General features: G+C 37.2%; 1 protein-coding gene across 7 annotated transcripts in view; it reads right to left on the bottom strand.

Annotated features, from left to right (window-relative positions):
* Window positions 1-10510, bottom strand: part of EPHA5 (EPH receptor A5) — a 353202-nt gene extending 342692 nt beyond the window's left edge. For all 7 annotated transcript variants that reach the window (XM_032259288.1, XM_032259285.1, XM_032259284.1 and 4 more), the window contains exon 1: window positions 8782-10510. In XM_032259288.1, the coding sequence (XP_032115179.1) occupies window positions 8782-8962 (181 nt within the window). In that variant the 5' untranslated portion in view covers window positions 8963-10510. The remainder of the gene's footprint in view (window positions 1-8781) is intronic.
* Between the last annotated feature and the right edge of the window lie 11369 nt (window positions 10511-21879).

Below are 21879 nucleotides of genomic sequence, written 5' to 3' on the forward strand. Positions count from 1 at the left end.
CCACAAGAGACATGATTATCATAAAGTTAATAAAAATTAAGCTATAGGACCCTCAAGGACATGGGCCACTTCAATACCACTTGAGGCATGAGCAAAGTGTTCATAAAAATCCACGTTTCTGTTAAACTTGTAAAAGTAAAATATTTTTCTACTCCTTTTCTTAATGGAATTCCCACAAATAACATAACCTTTTATTTTTATCCTTACCCAACAAACAAAGAGTAACACACAGAGACCATGGAGGGCTTTTAATCAGTTATATTTCCAGCCTTCCTCTGCTCCTATATTTGTGTAGTGCTCTAATAATTAGAAAATGGTTTCATTTCATTTGTTTTCCATAGCAATTATATGAAGTAGGCAGTACCATTATTGCCCTAATACAGATAATTGAACTGAAGTTTAAAATAAATAAATAAGGACCAAATAATTTAGAGTTAGTAAGTGTTAGAGACTAGCACAAACAAAAAATAAAATCGTGTTTGTTTTTGAATTTAAAACAGGTTTTAAAAACTGTTTTTGTTTCCCTTTTGTGTTGTTGGTTTTTCTGTACTTCCACTGCAACTAATTCTTTCTCTACTTTCTTTACAAGTTTAAATCAAAAACAATGACTTAAATCTGTATGTTTAAGATAGTTTTGTTGTGGTTATTGCTGCCTCTCTTCCTTCTAGAGAAATCAAATATCATGCTTCGAAACTAGGCGTGCTTAAAATCCTTCAGACACAGAAGTTTTCTTTCTATCTTCTGCCTCAGAAGTCTGGCTGTATCTCCTCTTCTGAGACTCAGTAGGGCATTACTACACTGCCTGGAGTGAAACTCTTAAAGTGAGACAGTGCATTGTCATTTTCCACGAGACTGGGCAGTCAGCCTCACCTTTCCTGCCGGGATACATGGTGAAATCATCGGGTGAAAGTTAGAACTTGGCTCTCCCAGCAAGCTCCTGCTGTGGACTCCTGGGCTGAACGGGTGCCAGCCATATCTGCCTACTGAATTTGCCTCTCCATAGAAAAGACTTTAACAAGCATCCTGGAAAGGGAAGGAGCTGTCAGTGCAAAGTAAATAAGTTAGCTATCTTATAAGACAGGCAAAATTGACAGAGATGTCTTAAACACTTCTGATGTATGAATTAAGGGAAAAAAATGTATAACCAGGTTTGTCACAATCTATTCTGTAGGCATTGAGTCCCACAATTTCTTTGCAAGAAGACTATATATTATCTTCTTAACAAATGCACAATCTGAAATCTTCAGTTCCTTGAGGGTGTTTGAACATAACAGGCATGGGCTCTTACCCTCCTAAATCATTTTGACTTTGTGGGGGTAAAAGGAGGAAGGAAGAGAAAGAGGAAGGGAGGAAGAGAGGAAGACAGACATGACAAATGAAAATAAGAGTGTAAAATTATTATAAGAGAAAAAAGACATTACCCATCTCTGAGTAAAAGAACAGACTGTATTTTCTCTATCTCTTCCAATACTTAGCCTGAAACATGTTTCCAAGTAGGAACATTTTCTCACAAAGCATATGCAAAATATTTCAACCCTCAGGTTTTGGCTCTTTATTTTTATTTTTTATTTATTTTTTTAATTTCTTACCAGAATCATTTACTTAACAGAATTGTGGGGCTAGTTTATTTAGAACTGAAGACAAGCTTGATGAATGCAGAAGATGGCCTGGGCAATAGTCCAGCAACTAAAACATAATAAGATTATCACAGAGACTTTAATCCCAATTATTTAATCTGTGGGGTGTCCAACACAACAAGTGTTTGGCATAACTCAACAAAACAGATCGTACAGAGAAATAGAAGGAAGAAAATGTATGAAACAAAATGAACTAGGGGTTCTTTTTTTTGTCATTAGTCTTGAGTTTTATCTCTAGGGTCATAATAAAACAAATGTAAAATTAGAATGTGTGAGTGTGTGAGAGAATGTGTGTGGGCAGGGACGATATTCTTAAAAATAAGACTGAAACCAATACTCAAAACTGTTGTTAATATCAAGTTTGTGGTGATACCACATTGACATCCCTCTCCCTACCCTTTATTCCAACCTTCCCATAACTTTTCCACACAGTCAAAACACATCCATGGGCACATACACCAAGAAGCCAGGCAAGTTATTGCACTCTGCTTAATAAAAACACAACGATTAAAGGCATGAACACTTTGTCATTGAGAGACACAGAGGAAAGATGGCATGCCCTAGGTTCTACTTTTGTTCAACAAAGTTTTGTTATGCTCTCCTATAGTATAAGTAATAATGTAAGTGATATTAATAAAGTAACATATAAGCTGATCAAAGACTAAAGACTGCAAACCCTGCAGGAAAAGAAGAGATATAGAAGAGTTTATGAATAGAACCTACTAGTACTTTTTAAACTGGGATACCATTAAATGGCACTCTAAAGGCAAAACACACACACTTTTTTTTAAAGGGCTTTTCAGGCAATTTTTAAATATAGAAATGATTGCTTATGGTTTTGGTTTCTTTAAATCACTATAAATTTAAAATCATTTCAAAAGTTATACTAACATTAAAGTGACAGTTAATAAATGTCATCATACTAAACCACAGAGTTTTTAAGAACTCCAACTGGGGCACCTACTAAATTACAGTTTTATTTTATGACTTTGTAACACCTGGGATTCTCATTAGGGATGCTGGATGAAAATTTGAGCTTTTAGAAAAAAAAAAAGAAAAAGAACAAGACCTTCAATTACTACAAATTTCACCAGACATAATTCAAATTATTATGTGTCTTATAGCACTTTTTCTTTCTATATATTTTTCTTTGCACTAACAGATTATATTAGGTAACAATTGTTTAAGATGGTAACAAAATAGTTTAAATGGGAACTTTAAAATCCCATTCTTGAAATTCATTGATCAGAATTACATTTTTAGCCACTTAATTAAATATTTCTTATTGTTATGATAATAGGAATTTTAAAATTAGAGCTATATCTTTCTTTTTTGTGATAAGAATAATTGCGATGAATAAATCCTCTATATGGGAATTCTATAGGGTCAAAAGAAAAATGAAAATTCCAATAAAGTTTCAATATTCATGAACACCTGCAGCACTATTTATTTGGAGCTTCATGTGGAAATACCTATTTCACACTACAATTTATATGACATCAGATTCTATTTTTGTGAAAACTTCGTCATTACAAGACTTTTTGCATATGTTAATAAATGGATTGTCAAAAATAAACTGTTGTTCAAAATTTATATTTAAAATTGCTACAGTGCTTCCATTTTTGCCTTGCTCAAACACTTTAAAATCTATCTCATTAACTGAATACAAACAAATGTCTGGAAAGTCAGAAACTAAAAGTAATATTAAATAAAGAAAACTATCCTAAGAATTTCTTCTAATTGTTTTGGAACTTCAAAACCAAATACTTAAAAATAGATCATTCATATTTTGAAACAAACATTTTCAATGGAACCAATTATTTAGAACATATTTTCAACATCTAATAATTGTCAGTTTTCTAACTGCTATATAGTGCCTTCAAAATTGTTATTAATACATCAGAAAATCTATTGTTTTTTATGTATTTCCTATCTCCAATGCATCTCACTCAATATACATTTTGTTGATAAAAGATAGGTACTAATAATTTTTTCTAAAAGATATGAACCATTTCAATCTGTGTTTACAAAGCCTTGAGAAGTCATTTTGCTTTTTGTCTACCTTTATATACACCCATAGAAATGTTGGTGCCAATTACACTAATATAGAACATATGATACGCTTTTTAAAATCAGTTAACTACTCCATTAGGTGTATATGTATACAACGGACTAAAATAACTCCTTCGAGAAACCCTTATCTACCCTAAGGATTACATAAATTTTGATAAAATAACTAAATATGTATTTACTCAGAAGGGCACAGCAGTGGGGGCCGCTCACCTCCTGAAATATATTCACTAGATTATAACAGTAAGAATCATTCTGAGTTTCTAAGAAACACTTTACATTTTTAGCTCTGATATTGCTTTTATAATCACAATTCACTTTTACTGAAAAGAAAAATAAAAGGCAACTACTACAATCAATTTTTAATGATTAATAAGCAAGGCATGAAATTCAAACCTCAATTAATTCTGATGCTTTATAAAAACCATTGTGAACTATTTTAAGATTGCTTAAAATGATGTCATAATCTTTAAATAATTAGATACTCCTGCTAACTTAAATTGGAGCTATTCATTAGTAAACTAGAAGATATTAAATATCTGCTAATTTAAATTGAAAAAAATAATGTCTAAGGAGTTATCAATAATTTGTTCAGCAATTATTTCTTTGAAATATGAACAGTATATTTTTCTTTTGAAAAAGAACATTAAATTTGACTCATAAAAGGGAGAATAGCTATAGTTAGCTAATATAATTACACACATTACATTCTATTTTTGCAATCAAAGGTAGAAAGGTTTCTACCAAATGAAAAAGAAACTAATTACCCTTCAAGCAAATACATTTAAAAAAGTACTCCAGACAACGGAGATTCAAGTGGTAAAGTCAATCAGCAAAAGTGTGGTAGAAATAACTAAAGCATAGTTATTTTCTCAACAGGACCAATCAGTGCTGAATAAAATATTTAATTAAAAAGTTTGGAAATGTTTGCTATAAATAGCTATATCATTTCATTAATTTTGCATGTAAATATACAAAAACACATACTCTAACTGGTCACATTTTATAGAGCATAATAATATAAATATGTTATAGTAATAATGTTTTTCTAGGTTAAAAAAGTGAACCTTTTATTCCTTATCAACTATATCTTATGTGGATTGGAATAAACAGCCAACAGTATTTCCAGATGACAATATTACAACAAGAATATTTCAAATCAAAGCTAAATCTTTGTTGTAAATGCAGAAATTGTTCTCTGTCTTCTCTGTCTTATATGAGGAAATGAAATCCTCTTACCTGTCACCCTGACACCCAAGAAGATCTTTGTCTACCTCAAAAGAGCTTAAAATGTCAAGACTTAGGTCTCCTTTTCATGGTTTATTAAGCAAAAAGCCAAAACTATTCATGCTCCCTTGTAGTTTCAACAATCTATGATTCAAATGGGGTAATAGCTCTCTTTTCTTGTTCAGTAATGTCCTGGTGAGGAAATGATTTTACTGTCCTTTTTCTGTGGGGTCCTGCAGATTTATCTAAAAGGAAATGAATTACAACAGGATGACAAGGCCACAGAATAAAGCCATTTAGTTTTACAAATCTATTATGTCCTCCAATCTATTTTATGGGCCTGGTTCTATTATAAGCCAAGAAAAACCCTAAAACAAACTTTTTTTCCCCTTTTTTATCTTTCCAAGGAAACCATTTACAATTCCATGATTGTTTTTGAAGCAGTTTAGTCTTTTCTTCCCCCCTTATGTATTGCTTTCTCACTTTCTCAAACATACAAAACATTCAGAGACAAGAAACTGGACTTTTCAAATCCAAACTGCTGACAACTGTCAGAAGCACTTTACTGGGACATTACTGACTGTAGCTTCAATGAATTAAGCTTGATTCACTGCGGGTGAATCATTTTCAATGCAGAGCTGTTCAGCAGTAATTGGCCAAGAATCCCTGCTGTGAAAAGCACTTGTCAAATAATGCTTGTTTACAAATATATCTCCAGACAGCAAAAAGTGGCAGTTACTGAATAAGTTCAGGGCCATCTCCAAAATTCATAACAGTGGACATGAACCCTTTACTTACTAAATGTATTTAAACTTTCACTTGTAGATACACTTGCTAATATTTGTCCTTCTTGATCAGAGAGAAGTCTGTTCCTAAATATGCCTCTGAAATCTTTTATAATAAAAAAGTTTTGAATATTATATTGTAGGTCAAAGGTTTCTTCCACATGTAGTTGATGACTAATATAATACAGCTACTAAGGATATATTTATCTTATAAAGTGCTTAGAATTCAGACTGAGGGGTAAATTTTCCTCTTATTGTCTGCTATCCAACATACACTAATATGCCAAATAAATACATTTCATATCAGTCCAAATTTCCAGGTACATATTTGGCTTCTTCTGTTCAATTCTGCTTGTTTATATCTCATAAAGTTAAATTTAAGAAATGACTAGAAAACCAACTATGTACACTCACATTTATTCTGCATGTCTTAAAACTTTTTTTTTTTAAATAATACACACACACACACACACACACACACACACACACACACTTTGGGAAATCACTAAGCATCTATAGGTTGCAGAAGGCAAATTATATGAGAACAAGTTATTAATGAGTTCAGCATATCCATCAAGTCTTTCTGTCTCCTGACCTTACAAAGTCCCTCCAGAAGCAAATAAGTAAATTGGGAAACTCTAATCTGAATCTCTAAAAACCCCAAACATTTTATAAATATTTTAACATAAACAAATATTTTAATATACTCTGCTGCTCAATTTATAGCAATAGCATGGAGAAACAAAAGGAAGAGAAGAATGCAAATTTCACAGAGCAGAAATAAAAGTCTGGAATACTAAGTGGAAAGACAGAAAACTGTGCTCAGCTGAGATAGGATGAAGTAGATAATGACAGGTATTTATACAATTTTATTTCCAATTAAGTATAATAGTGGCATTACAAAATGTGCCCCCCAAACAGCAGGCTTTTTCAGAGCACCAGGTGGTAAGGTACATCTCATATTTGATTAGATCTCCAAGCCCCATCTCACTGTAGTCTTAAGTTTTGCTGTGTGAAGGGCTAGATGAGGTAAGACAATACAATTTGTAGGTGTTAAATCTGTAGCAACAGCCAGGCTATGTTTCACAAGATTCGAGCTCTGCTTTCAACACCTTAGGAGAACGGCACTATTTCCCCTTCCTTCCGTTTCTTTCTGCCTCTTCCTCCCTGCACAGTCTTGGCTCTTGTTCCTATTCAGTGCCACTCTCCCTGAGAATTCAATTCTTCCAATTTTCTAACCAAAGCGACTCCTTTTCATCTCCACCTAAGTTCTCCTCTTCCATCACACCTGGAGAAAGGACTTGAAATCCAACGGAAACACGAACGGATGAATGACATTACTGTTAAACCTCTTTAAATTCAAACCAAGATGCCCCTTTCGGTGGAATCAGACAGTTAATAAAATAACCTTCTCTAACCCTATTATAATCCTCCAGACATCTAATAGAATGAATTTAGCATAAGGTGTTCATAAAAGGTTTAGGAGTCCCATAAACACTTTTTCAACTTTATCAGAAAGGGAAAATGCCCGATTGTTCGGCTTCGGCATGACAGATCACCTATATATGTATAAAGATAAATGTAGGTAAATACACATATGTATTTAATCAGAATTAAAAAAAAATAAACTTAGAGGTTAAACAGAGAGAAAGTTCATGGGATGGGGGTAAGGGATCCTCTATCTGTCCTGCTTTCACGCCGTTCCTTTAGACCTGGCATTGCTGGGATATCAGCTCAGCGCCTTCTCCTACAGTGGAGACTGAACCCATGCAAGTCACGAGGACACACACGACTCCACCACTGCTGCTTCATCTTTCCGGTCTAGCGTCCCATGCCCAGGAGTGAAAGGAATTTCTGTAAGGTTCTGAGCGTCACGCGTCACATCCACAATCCCAAACCGAAACCCCAACCTTCTAGCCAAAGGGGGTAGGCTTTTCCATGTTTCCATGGTGGAGCTGACAGTTCCTAATAACCCTGATCTGGATCTGAGATGCTGTTCCCGCCCCTCCGAGAGAAATGCGCCCTTGGACTGAGACCCCAGCGCCGTCAGGGTGTGGGAGAGGAGTGAGCAGGGCTGGAGGGAACCCATGGGCAGAGGGTTCAGGTCCAAGAGGTGGGCGGGCAGAGGGGCTGAGCACTGCTCTGGGAGCACGGAGAGCGACACAGGTGTTGCTCCCGTGGCGGCCCCGATCTCCCAGAGAAAGGCAGGGACAGTATTCTGGGTCCGGAGCACAGGATTGGCGGTAGGGAGGGGGGCTGGGTACTCCCAGATCCCGTTCTGTGCTGGCCAAAGCAGGTCATTTCCCTCCCTAAGACATGTCCAGGTGGGTTCTAGCAGCAACTTCCTAGCAGCGACACGACACTCCCCCCACCCCTCCTCCCGCGGCATCCCACCTCCTCGCCTTCTTCCACCTTGGCTTGAGTGTGACAATTAAGTCACCCAAGAAGAAGGGCACCCAACAGTGTGGGGCGCCTTCTGTCCTTCGCTATACCCCTCCCACGAGAAATAAAAGCTCCTGCCACCCACCCAGAATAGCAGCTGGTGATGCCCTAAATAACAGCTCCCAGCAGGCACTTTCCCCAAAAATAAAAGCATTCAGCCACCCCCACAACATTTTCCCATCACTGGCCTCAAATAACGGCTTCTAAAAGCCCCACTGCTCCAGAGATCCTTGTTGCTGAGCTTCAAACAGTTCCCACTCCCTCAAGCCCGGTATGTCACTTCCCCGCGCGCCTTAAGTGAGCCCCAGCCGCACCCATCCGCCTGGCGCGGACCTCCGACCTCTTTTCCCCCAAGGTTTTCCACCTTCCCAGCCCCCCAACCAGTCTCTGTCCACATGCTTGTTCCTTGCCCAGCACTCCACCGCTAATGTCAAACAATGCAACCAAAAACCGCAGAGGGAAGAGAAAGGCCAGCGGATGGGGACAACAAATACTAATTTGAGATGAGAGTGCGATTTAGTCCGCAGCAGCAGCGTCCAGCGCTCCGGGACCCGCACTCCCCAGGCCCCGCCTAGCCCCTCCGCCCCAGGTCGCCGCGGTCCCCACCCCCATTTCTCTACCTTCGTTGCTGGGGCTGGCCAGGAGGGTCCGGAGTGCGGCGCACAGAAGAAGGCACGTCCAGAGGGGAGCCCGGCGAGGTGCAGGGTAGCAGCCGGCCAGGGAAGTTGGGGTGCTGGGGGTGTCGCCGCCGCCGCCCGGGGGCTGCCGGCGTCCCGCACCCCGGGGCCCCGAGCCCCGCATCTTCTCCGAGCCTCCTCCGCTGCCGCTGTCCCGCTCGCCTCAGTCCACCGCTTCGGCCTCGCGGAGCGGCCGAGGGAGACTCGGGAGTCCTCTGGTCCCCCCGTGGGGTCCTACGCCTTCTGGCACGCGGCTCCTCCAAATGCGGGAACCACGGATCCGCTGAGCCAGCTGAAGTTTGCTTCTGGCTCCTGTCGCCTTCCCCTTTGGTGGGGTTAAATGAATTAGTTCTGGTTGCCTGCGCAGTTCTGGATTCGGATCAAGGGGTGTCGAGAGGGTCCCGCGTCCTGTTCCTCTGCCTTATAAAAAGACTTTCTAAGGATTGAGAATTTTTAGATGCCACTAGGGGAAAGGTGAAGCTTCTTTGCAGTCGTCAGTGTTGAAATGGACGAAGGTAAGGAAGACAAATCATTTTATGTCGAAATCCCCAATTTAAAAAAAAGGAAAAAAGCAGGGTGGCTAAGGATGAAGAATGAGGAGTTGAGAAAAATGTGGGGAGTGGAAAACAGGAGAGCAGCAAGCAAAGGCAAAGATCCAGAGTTAGAAGAGGCTGGCAGAAGGAAATCGCTGCGGGCTGAGCGCTGACGAGGGGAGGGACTGACGATGGCCGGCGGGCAGGAGCGCGGAGCCGGGCTGCGGCGGCCCGGGAGCTGCTGCGGTTCCCGCTGCTCGGGAAGGAGGCGGTGTGTGAGCGGCTGCGAAGGCGAGGTTGAAACTGCACCGCCAAGGCGCGCTCCTGCTGTGTGTGGAGCTCCCGCGTCTCCTCTGCCTCCCCGCTCAGCGCCTCCCACCCTCCTTCCCTCCTCCTCCTCCTGGCTCCCCGCCCTCCGCTGCTCGCAGCCTCGCCAGTGAGAATCTACTGTAAGTGTGAGTTGCTTCGGCGAAGTCACACACCCACGAAGGGAAGTAATCTGGAGGCTGCCGTGGTGAGTGTTGCCTAGCGGTCTCCGGGAAAGGCGCGTCTTCCTCCCGGGATAATTAGGGCGAGGAATCCTCCTGACGACGCTGGCGAGGACTGGTGCTCCCGGGAGGCGGAAGCGAGATCAGCCCCAGCTCAGCTGGCGGCCCTTAGAGATGCGGGTCCCTCCGTCTGGCATTTTTCCTGCTGCCCCTCACAGGCTTGTGGCATCAACAACCTTGTCGTCACATCGCCGCGCATTCGCAGGCTCTGCTGGTCCGTGGCTAGTTTCTTAAACACCCATACCGCTTACCGCTGCTGACCCTTTCGGTTCTTCCCAGACTTTGATGGCTGGAATGGGATAATTACTCAACGTTTTCTTCAGAAGTAAATCGTTGTGTATATAGAGAGGCGGTAGCTCTGTCGGAGATTTCAAGGAGTCAAAAATTTCACTATTGAGATTTGTAGTGTGCCAGGTACTTTCAGAGGTGGTAATTTATTTCAATGATAGAAGGTTTCAGTATTTTAGAAATTATACGTTATGCATATACATGTAATTCATTCCAGTGAAATTAGCATCGGTCAAATAAATTCAGGGTTTTACAAATTTAATTATTTTAATTGATTGTGCCCTAGTGCATTGAGAGATTTACAAACAGAAAAAGCCAGTTAAGATAATTAACTTTCTATGCTTCATCTCTATTAGGTCTTTTCTTGTTTTAGTGTATTCCCTCGATTTACTCATTCTTTCAAAGAGATACATTTGAAGGACAATTTTACTGTACAGACATTAAAAAACAAAAGGATGCAGAGAAAGCAACTAGAAAAAAGGTCTGATTTTAGAAGAAAGGTATCTCATTTAATTTCATGTATAGTAACCACTGTAAAGCTTGGGTTTCTGCTCACACCTAATAAAGGTGAGTCAGCTCACGAGTTTTGACATTTGTAGAGCCTTGTTTATCTTCACAATAAATTCCTCACAATCTTTAGCTGATGACTTTTTTTGTTTAAATATTTGCAATAAAGATGAAAGAATAAAACAGCAGTGGTGCAATTTTGTAAAGAGGTGAAAGCTCATTTATGATTTCTTTTTTTCCTGAAATGTTTTGGTCCCAGAAGTCTGAAAGCAAGCTCTTTCTATTATAATGTGCTCCAAATGGATGAAGCAAATTTAGAGGAATAGCAGTGAATCAGTCTCTCAGTTTGGCAAAAACCTCACAGTGAGACAGAAAGTTAAAATTTATGTTTCTATTTGAGGACCATTCAAAATGTAAGCTGCCTTCCCCCCTACATTCATAAATGAGTTACCTAAAAATATTTAAGCAAAATATCAACTAAGACATCTAAAGCCCAGAAATATGTAATAAAACTAATATGAGTTTAGTCGCACTTTGAGCTAGTTCCTTTACTTCTCCAGACCTCAATATCTTCATCAGTAAAATAAGGAACTTGGAGAAGACAACCTTCAAGCTCCCTTCCCTTCCATATTGGTTGCATGTCTATGTGACTACCCTGGTCATCTACCATCTTCAATTTGGTTTGATTTGGACTTAAATCTCAAAGGAGATGTACATTTGGCCACATGTTGATGTCTGGGCATGTTAATACTTTTTTAACGCAATTACACTGAACCATGGTATTGCATGAAAACTAGATTTGGTTTATTGTTTTCTTTCATATTTATTGCTTTAGGCCATGTCATTATTGCTTTCAGCACCCTATGGTTTGCATTTCTCATTGTTTGGAATAGCTACTACGACCTTAAAAGATGGAAGTGGTTAGTTAGTGTCTCCCAAGATCTCTGCTTTTATGTGACTTCAATACTGAGTTTTCTTGAAGGAAGGATATTCAAAGTAACCTTGATAAGTTTCCTTTAAAGTTCACTACCTTCATAAAAACTTTTAATATTATGGTTAAGTTCAGTGTATCAATAATCCCAAATATATCTTCCCTGCTTTCAAAGATTTAAGAAGAGCAGTCTTTACAGAAAGACTTGCTAGTTTTTCCTGAAGATTTGCTATGTGTAAAGAACTATGTGGTGTTTTTACCTTAACTATTTTATTTAATGCTAACACTTCAACCCCGATGTTGGTGAAAATTATTATCCCCATATTAATGATGAGAAAACTGAGGAAATGAGACTAGGTGACCCAAGCAGTCTCAGAGCTGGTAAGACATGGAAACTTTAACCAGTGGCTTGGAGTCTATTTGAGAAAAGTCCTATGTAACAGAAATAAAGAATAAATGTGATAACCAGGTTGGTCAGAAAAATAAGACTACCCCAAAATTATGCATGAGTGGGACCAATTAATACATGAAAATATTTCAGTTTCCACGTTTGTTTAAGTCTAAAAGTGATTTTCAAAAGAGGTAGTATAAGTGACATAAATGAATAGGAGAAAACAAGAAAATAAGGATTGTAAGCAAGCATTATTTAAAGAAAAACATTGTTTTATGCACACAAAAATATGAACAAAATTTGTTTGTGTATAATGGAGACAATGGACCAAATCAAGAAAGTAAAAAGATTGAGATCTGTGGTCAGATAACATTAGCCCAGCACACGGCACACAGCCCCTTTAAACCATGGTAGAAAACATAATCCACAGCCTTCACTAAACGATTTAAATGAAACTCCATAAACTCAGAGGATTTTTCCTTTCATATTATATCATTGTACTAATTTTTTACAAATCTATTTTAAAGGTTTTAGACACTTAGCTAGATTATTTCTTGGGGGAATTTGGTGAAAAATACAAGCAAAGCCAAATTTTAATGATGGTAGATTTCAGATGAGAAATTATCTGATACTCAAATGAAACTACAAGATACCCTAAAGAAATTAATTTTTCAGATTCATAATTTGCTAAAGAGGATATATGTATGGTGATACTAATTATTTTGATCTCAAAGGTAAATATTGACTGAAATATATGTAAGCAATCAATAACTCTTGAAGTTTACAACAAAGATAATACTTTAATATATTCATAATTGTATATATTGCCTCTTAAGTTAATGAACATAAAACGGCAAATATTTTGTTTAGTATTATTTCTTAAGCATTTCTTTCCTGAAGTCCTAGAATCACTTCTTTTTGCTAATGACTCACATTTCTACCAATTAATGTGAGGTTAAATTATATTTAAATTTAACAAGATATCAGATGGATATGTAATTTTAAAAAATAATGCATTAATAGCTTTTTAATAAATTAATGAGGATTTAAATATAGAAAATATTTTATAATAATATATGAAATGATTACTCATCAGAAATGTCACTTATTAAAGATGTTCATATCATAATCAGCACTCTTTTTATCTCTTTTCTATCAATATTGAGAACAGAATAAAGTTGTCACACTGTTCATGATTATTGATAGGAAGCCACGTAGCAAAGAAGAAAGAATAAGATGTTCAAATGAATTATGGTGAGCCAAATAGGCATAGTGGTTTTTGATGGTGGTTTCTTCTTTAATCGTTCTTTTATCAGTGTGCTAGGATTGCAGATGTTGCAGCATAGCATGAGGCCAAGGCTGCTGGAGTTTACGATGAGCCAAATTGATTGCCAGGAAGTTCTTTAGTTGTTGTTTCGATCCTGCATTTTAGACAACTGGCATCAGAAGAATATGTGAATGCTAGGATAATATTGACTTTTGGGGCTGAAAAAGTAAGAATTGTATAGACAGGAGAGTCAGAAAACTGAAGTGACTGTGAGAGTCAAAATTCTACCTATTCTAATCTATTTTCTGGGCTCCGAAACTATTTGCAAATATGTGAAAAATATGCTGTAATATTTTTCATATTCAAAGGACTGTTGATTAATCTCAGTTGATATACTGACTTGATGTTGGTAACCAATCTACTCCTACAAGAACATATTTTATTAAATAATAGCTATAATATTCTGGGGAAAAACTGATCAATGTTTTCAATGGCATAAATAACAAAGGGGTACATATGCAACTTCTCTCTCTCTCTCTCTCTTTTTTTTTTTTTTTTTTTTTTTTTAGGGAGAGTTTCCGTTTGTTGCCCTGGCTAGACTGCATAGAGTGCAGTGACTGGATCATGGCTCACTGCAGCCTTGAACTCCTAGTCTGAAGTCATCCTATGTCAGCCTCCTAAGTAGCCAGGAATACAGGCTCCCAAGTAGCTGGAAGTCCAGCCCAGGCTTTTGATACCACTGTTTATTGTCTGTTGAACAAGCTTCTAGCTAAAAGTTAGCAATGATAATCTCATGTACTCTGATGCACTGTTGGTGGGATGTAAAGCTGAAATGTCTTTATTAGCGTCGTTTCAAAGCAACATCAAGTGTTTTTAAAGTAGGCGTAGTTTCAGATCTAGCAATTACATTTCTAATATTGTAAGTGAGGAAATTAAGATGGGCTGAAAGACCAAACACAGTGGCATTTTTAACTAATAAAAATCTGAAGTGCTCTAACCTTCAATAAGAAATGGTTAATATATTATAGTATATTTATATAATAGAATATCATGGGATCATTTTTAAAAATATCTATCTATCTATTTATTTATTTATTTATTGAGACAGACATTCTGTCACCAGGCTGGAGTACAGTAATTCAATCAGAGCTCACTGAAGCCCTGAACTCCTGAGCTGGCACCACAAGCTTGGCAGCACCATGCCTGGCTATTTTTTATTTTTATTTTTTATAGAGATAGGTGTCTCATTTTGTCCAGGCAGGTCTTGAACTCCTGGCCTCAAGCCATCCTCCCACCTCAGCCTCCCAAAATGCTGTAAGACAAGCCACAATGCCCAGGAGGGCCATATATATATATGATAGCTCTAAATATCAAACTATGAAAGCATAATAAAAAGCAAACTTCTTTGGTTTTTTTGAGAGATGGAGTCTCACTCTGCCACCTAAACTGGAGGGCAGTAGTGCAATCTCAGCTCACTGCAACCTCCACCACCTGGGTTCAAGATATTCTCCTGTCTCAGTCTCATGAGTAGCTGGGATTACAGGTATGCACCACTATGCACAGCTGATTTTTTCTATGTTTAGTAAAGACAGAGTCTCAAAATGTTGGCCAGGCTGGTTTAGAACTCGCAACCTTAAGTTATCTACCTGCCTCGGTGTCCCAAAGTGCTAGGGTTACAGGTGTGAGCCACCATCTCTGGCTAATAAAAACAAACTTTTTTAACTTTGAAAAGCTATATGACATTATCAACATTTGTATATGACTGGCATGATGAATTGAATTTATTTTTCTACTCTTAATTTTTACATTTTCAATAATTAGCATTTATAACATATAACAATAGCAAAACATGAGTAAAAAAAAAGGCAATCCTAAGCCAGGCTTTGTGGCTCATGCCAATAATCACAGCACTTTGAGAGGTCGAGGCAGGAGGATTACCTGAGGTCAGGAGTTCAAGCCTAGCCTGGCCAACTTGGTGAAACCCTGTCTCTAAAATACAAAAACTAGCTGGATATGGTGGTAGGCACATGTAATCCGGCTTCTCAGGAGACTGAGGCAGGAGAATCACTTGAACCAGGGAGACAGAGTTTTCAGTGAGTGGAGATTTTGCCACTGCACTCGAGCCTAAGCGACAGAGTGAGACTCTGTCTCAAATAAAAGAAAATCAAATCTAAGAGGAAAATGTGTATGCAGTCATCAATACACACTAACACACACACAGGAGAGAGAGAGAAGAAAAAGATAATGAGAAGGAGGAAGAGAGGGAGAGACAGTAGAGAGTATAAAGATGGTAATAATTATTAGCTTTATATTACCAAAAATAGTAAAGTAAAAATTACTTTAGCCTCTTTCCCCTATTATAAAAAGAGTTAGGTGTAATACTTGTTTGAATTAATCATTTTCTGTCATATCCGCAATTTTTCCAAGTCTTCCAAAAATTCTAAGATGCATGATTTCTATTGTGTGCCTCGTGTTTCAATGCATTTTCTCACTAAATTTTGCAGCACACTAACTTTATTGACTGTACTTCTAATTCTAGTTTATTTCTACACTGGTTTAACTCATAATTGGTAATATTCCTCTTCCTTTGCTATCATATGTGTAGGTCATAAATAGTTATTTTTCTTGAAATATGTGTAAAGAGGGAAAAACTATATCGCATAATTAGTAAAAATTGGAATTTAACTTCCTAAAGTTTTATGGTCTGAGATTGATGTGGTTTGTCTGTGTCCCCACCCACAGCTCACCCTGAACTGTAATAATCCCCATGTGTAAAGGGCAGAGCCAGGAGGAGATAATTGAATCATGGGGTGATTTTCTTTTTTGCCATACTATACTCATGGTAGTGAATACGTCTCACAAGATCTGATAGTTGTGTAAATGGGAGTTCCCCTGCACAAGATCTCTTGACTGCTGCCATGTAAGATGTGACTTTGCTCCTCATGTGCCTTCAGCCATGATTGTGAGGCCTCCCCAGCCATGTGGAACTGTGAATCAATTAAACCTCTATCTTGCATAAATTATCCAATCTTGGGTATGTTATTATTAGCAACATAAAAACTGACTAATCCAGTAAATTGGTACCAGGAGTGTGGTGCTACTGTAAAGATACCCAAAAATGTGGAAGCGCCTCTGGAACTGGGTAATAAGCAGAGGTTGGAACAATTTGGAGGGCTCAGAAGAAGATAGGAAGATGTGGGAAAGTTTGTAACTTCCCAGAGACTTGTTCAATGGCTTTGAAAAAATTCTGATAGTAATATGGATAATGAAGTCCCAGCTGAGGTGGTCTCAGATGGAGAAGAGGAACTTGTTGGGAACTGGAGCAAATGTGACTCTTCTTATGTTTTAGCAAAGAGACTGGTGGCATTTTGCCCCGGCCCTAGAGATTTGAGGAACTTTGAACTTGAGAGAGATGATTTAGAGCATCTGATGGAGGAAATTCTAAGCTGTAAAGCATTAAAGATGTAACTTGGGTACTGCTAAAAGCAATCAGTTTTATGTATTCACGAATATATGGTTTAGAATTGAAACTTATGTTTAAAGGTGATGCAGAACATAAAAGTTCAGAAAATTTGCAGCCTGATGATGTGATAGAAAAGAAAAATCCATTTTCTGAGGAAAAGTTCAAGCGGGCTCCAGAAATTTACATAAGTATGGAAGAATCAAATGTTAATCAACAAGACAATGGGGAAAATGTCTCCAGGGTATGTTAGAAGTCTTCATGGCAGCCCATCATATCACAAACTGGGAAACATAGGAGGAAAAAATGATTTTGTGTGCTTGGGCCATGGCCTTGCTGCTTTGTGCAGTCTCTGGAGTTGGTCGGTGCATCCTAGCCATGGCTTGAAGAGGCCAACCTTGAGCTCAGGTCATTGCTTCAGAGATCAAGAATTAAGGTTTGGGAACCTTGACCTAGATTTCAAAGGATGTATGGAAATTCCTAGATGTCTAGGCAGAGGTTTGCTGCATGGGCAAAGCCCTCAGGGAGAACCTCTGCTAGGGCAGTGCAGAAGGGAAATGTGACATGTGAATCCCCACACACAACCCCCACTGGGACACTGCCTAGTGGAATTGTGAGAAGAGGGTCACAGTCCTCCAAATCCCACAATGGTAGGTATATTGACAGCTTGCTCCTTTTTCTTGGAAAAGCTGTAGACACTCAGTGCCAACCTGTTAAAGCAGCCAGTAGAGGGGCTGTATCCTGCAAAGCCACAGGGGTGGAGCTGCCAAAGACCATGGGAATCTACCTTTTGCATCAGTGTGACCTGGATATGAGATTTGGAGTCAAAGTATATTATTTTGGAGCTTTAAGATTTGACTACCCCACTGAATTTTGGACTTGCATGGAGCATGATGCTCCTTCGTTCTTATCAGTTTCTCCCATTTGGAATAGATATATTTACCAAATGCCTGTACCCCCATTGTATCTAGGATGTAACTAACTTCATATTCACTTTACAGGCTCATAGGTGAAAGAGACTTGCCTTGTCTCAGATGAGACTTTGGACTGTGGACTTTTGACTTAATGTTGAAATGAGTTAAAACTTTTGGGGAGTGTTGGGAAGACATGATTGGTTTTGAAATGTGAGGATAAGATTTGGGAGTGGCCAAGGGTGGAACAATATGATTTTTCTGTGTTTCCACCCAAATCTCACCTTGAATTGTATTAATAATTTCCACATGTCAACAGCAGGGCCAGATAGAGATAATTGAATTATAGGGGCAATTTCTCTTACACTGTTCCTGTGTTAGTGAATAAGTCTCATGAGGTCTGATGGTTTTATAAATGGGAGTTTCCCTGCAAAAGCTCTCTTGCCTTCCTGTCACCATGTAAGAAATGACTTTGCTCTTCATTTGCCTTCCACCATGATTATGAGGCCTTCCCAAGCCATGTGGAACTGTGAGTCAATTAAACCTCTTTCTTTTATGAATTACCCAGTCTCGGGTATTTATTAGCAGCATGAAAACAGACTAATTACAGTAAATATCATAGATAATTTTTTTTATCAAATGCTTTTCTGATGTCCATATTCCTGGATTTTTTCTCTTTGAAAACCATTTTGTATCTTCCTTTTCCTCAAGCACCTAAACTCTTATCTTCTCAACCAAGAAGAATATTTCCAAAAGCATTTTCAGTTAAACCCTTCTCTGCCTGAATAAGTCCCATGAGAGATGATGCTTTTATAAAGAGGAGTTCCCCTGCATAAGCTCACTCTGCTGTTTGCCTTCCACCATTCATGTATGATGTGACTTGCTCCTCCTTGCCTTCCATCATGATTTTGAGGCCTCCCCAGCCATGTGGAACTATGAGTCCATTAAACGTCTTTTTCTTCCCAGTTTCTGGTGTGTTTTTATTAGCAGTGTTAAAATAGACTAATACATTGCCCAATCTCTCTCACGGAGGCTCTGCCCACAGATCCTCAACAATAATAATTCAAAAAATTCATAAGAAACTTTCCTTATCCATACTGACCAAAAATGGAACTAGCCTCTGAAATAACACTTTTTCCTTCATTCCCTCCTTATTAAATTTATAAAATTATATAAAAACACAGAAAATTATATGGATAGTAGAAATACATAATTTTTGTAAAGTGATAAAAGGACATGAGGCAAATATAAAAATGTAAGTGATGGTTTGTAGTAAAACTGGTTGATTCCATCAAAGACACTATCAGTCCTTTATATTTGATAATTACAAATGTATTGAATCATCAGTGCTGATGACCACTGAAGGAGAAGTACAGGACTAAATAAAATGCTTAAACATGAGTCATAAATCACAAACCAAAGTCATAGTTTGAAATCCATCGATAGTTCTTATGTTAATTCTGAACTTGGTTATTAGATGAAAATTAATAAAGTATGAAAATGATTGTATATGAGTTATTTTATAAATACATATTTAAACATTGAATAAATTTTCCAGAAAAAAAAAAAAAAACCTAGGGAAAAAAGTCTTCCTCTTTTTTAGCTTTATAAAACATATTCCTAGTATTATTTGCCTTGTAACATCAAATTTTATTTTATGTTTACAAAAAATAAAAAGAGCAAAAGGGCAGAATAGAAATACTCACTTCAGTATTTAAAAAAAGAAAAAAAAAAAACACTTTGAATCCTTATTCATAGGCATGTACACGAAGCATTCCTGCTGACATTCACAGCAAGCAAGTCTAAGGACAACAGCTTTGGTAGGCCCCCAATGGGAGATGAGAAGAAGTAAACATTAGTAACCTCAAAACATAATGAGATTCCACAAAGGAAACTTTTGCAATATTGCATTTTCTCTTAATGCTTTGCCTGTCAAAATTATTTTACATCAAGTGATTTTTTTTTTGTAAACATTTTATTTTCAGATAATTCTATACTGGCTGGATGTTGCAAAGAAATGTGTAAAGAAGTCCCATGTACACTTTCTCAAACCTCCTTCAATGTTATAATACACACTTATAATAAAAAAACCAAGAAATGGACATTGGTACATTTTATGGAACATATTCAGATTTCAAATATTATAAATGTACTTATTTGTGAGTGTGTATGTGTATGTGTATATGTGTATTTAAATCTATGTAATTTTATTTCTTGGGTAGTCTTGTGTAACCCCCAGGAAAATCAGGATACCCAATTATTACGGCAACATTCCCTTATGTTATCTATACGTCTACTGCCCGCTATCCCTCGCACCTAGAGATCACTAACCAGTTTTCATTTATATTGCTATGCTATTTCACAAATGTTACATAAATTGAATGATGTAGTTTGTATCCTTTGGAACTTGGCTTTTTTATTCAGTATAATTTTTGTGAGCTTCATCCAAGTTATTTGTAATTCAATAATAGCTCATTCTTTTTTATTGCTAATTAGCATTCCATAGAATGAATATACCACAGCTTGTTTAACCATTTACTCATTGAAGGACATTTGGGTAGTGTCCAGATTTAGGCTCTTACAAATAAAACTGCTATTAACATATGTGTACAAGTTTCTTTGTGAAAGTAAGTCTTCATATCTGTGACATAAATGCTCAAGAGTGCAACTGTTAGGCTGTATGGGAAGTCAATTTTCATCATCAATTTTTAATGGTATGTGGTTATAGCCATGCCCATTGCACCCTCAATTTATTCAACAAGAACAGGATGAATTGGATCCAATAATATAATAAATCTCCTTAAAAAGAAAATATTAGAACACACAAAAATATTCAACATACACAAAAAAGTAAAATGAAATGGCCAGTGGAATATTACATAAATAAAATAAGAGGATAATTCAAATATCAAATGAATGTCCTTGTATATAAATGATGTAACATATTTCTGTATTTAAACTTTAAGCATCCTAAGAGTAGGGAAATAATTATCTTAATAAAGTATTAGCCACACAACCTTTACCTCATTGATTTATTAAAAATATATTCATCAATCTTATTCTATCTCTTTAAAAATTGTTCCACACTCCTAACACTCATATTCCAGTATCTGAATGAGTAACTCATATCACTTGGTCCCAAACTGACATTTCAAAAGATGTGTTCAAATGCATTTGCAGAGATATTTTTGAGTTCATTCAAGCCGAGCAGTACTTCTTATCTTTTGAAATGTCAGGTAGCTGGTCTAAAGAAAATGGAAACAGATCTCTTTTTAAACATCATCACACAATCACACATGTGGGCATAGGATTGTGACTTGGTTTGTACAAGCATACTGTGGGCAAATATGTTTGTGTGCAAAATGTTTATTTTATGGAAAAAAAAGAAAAAGCACTTGCAAAGTAAAAATCAACCATCTTAATTATTTCATATTATGAGTTTTACTTGAAATCCTCCTATCCCCTTTTAGATTTTTTTTCATGGCTCTCAGTTTATTATCATGCAGTAATATTATACTATGAAAATCCAAGAAGCTTACAACATAGAGCAGATATTTTAATCAGATTTTTGAAAAGTAAGTTTGACAATAAAATATTAAAACAAAACATTTTCAAAGAACAATATGAAAACATCAGTGTATATCCTTTATGCCATATGAATAAGTACTAAATTTATTTTTGTTTAAAATCATTAAAATGTACTGATTAATTTTTGCATTATATCCATTTTAGAAGGCCCCTGGAAATTTACTAAAGTTATTAACAAGAGCTACTCGGGAGGCTGAGGCAGAAAAATCGCTTGCACCCAGGAGGCAGAGGTTGCAGCGAGCCGAGTTTGCACCACTGCACTCCAACCTGGCGACAGAGCAAGATTCAGCCTCAAAAAAAAAAATTATATATATATATATATATACATATATATAAATATACATATATATATACACATATATATATATATATTTTAAGCAAACACATTCAACATTACAAAGAGCAAGAGAACAGGAAAAGAGAAAATGTAAAAATATTTTGGAAGCTGAACAGCAAATGAATGAGTGGTGAGTAATCTAATAGACTGAGAAAGTTAAATCCTAAATAACAGGTAGAAAAACTCAATAGCAACCTAACTTTTGCTTCGAGAAACCTCTGAAATGTGTTGTATTAGATAACTCTGATAGTTGAATAATGGGATGAAAACAGAGTTTTGT

This window comes from Sapajus apella, unplaced genomic scaffold (assembly GCF_009761245.1).
Source record: "Sapajus apella isolate SASKATOON/1434 unplaced genomic scaffold, GSC_monkey_1.0 scaffold108, whole genome shotgun sequence".
NCBI classification, from domain to species: Eukaryota; Metazoa; Chordata; class Mammalia; order Primates; family Cebidae; genus Sapajus; species Sapajus apella.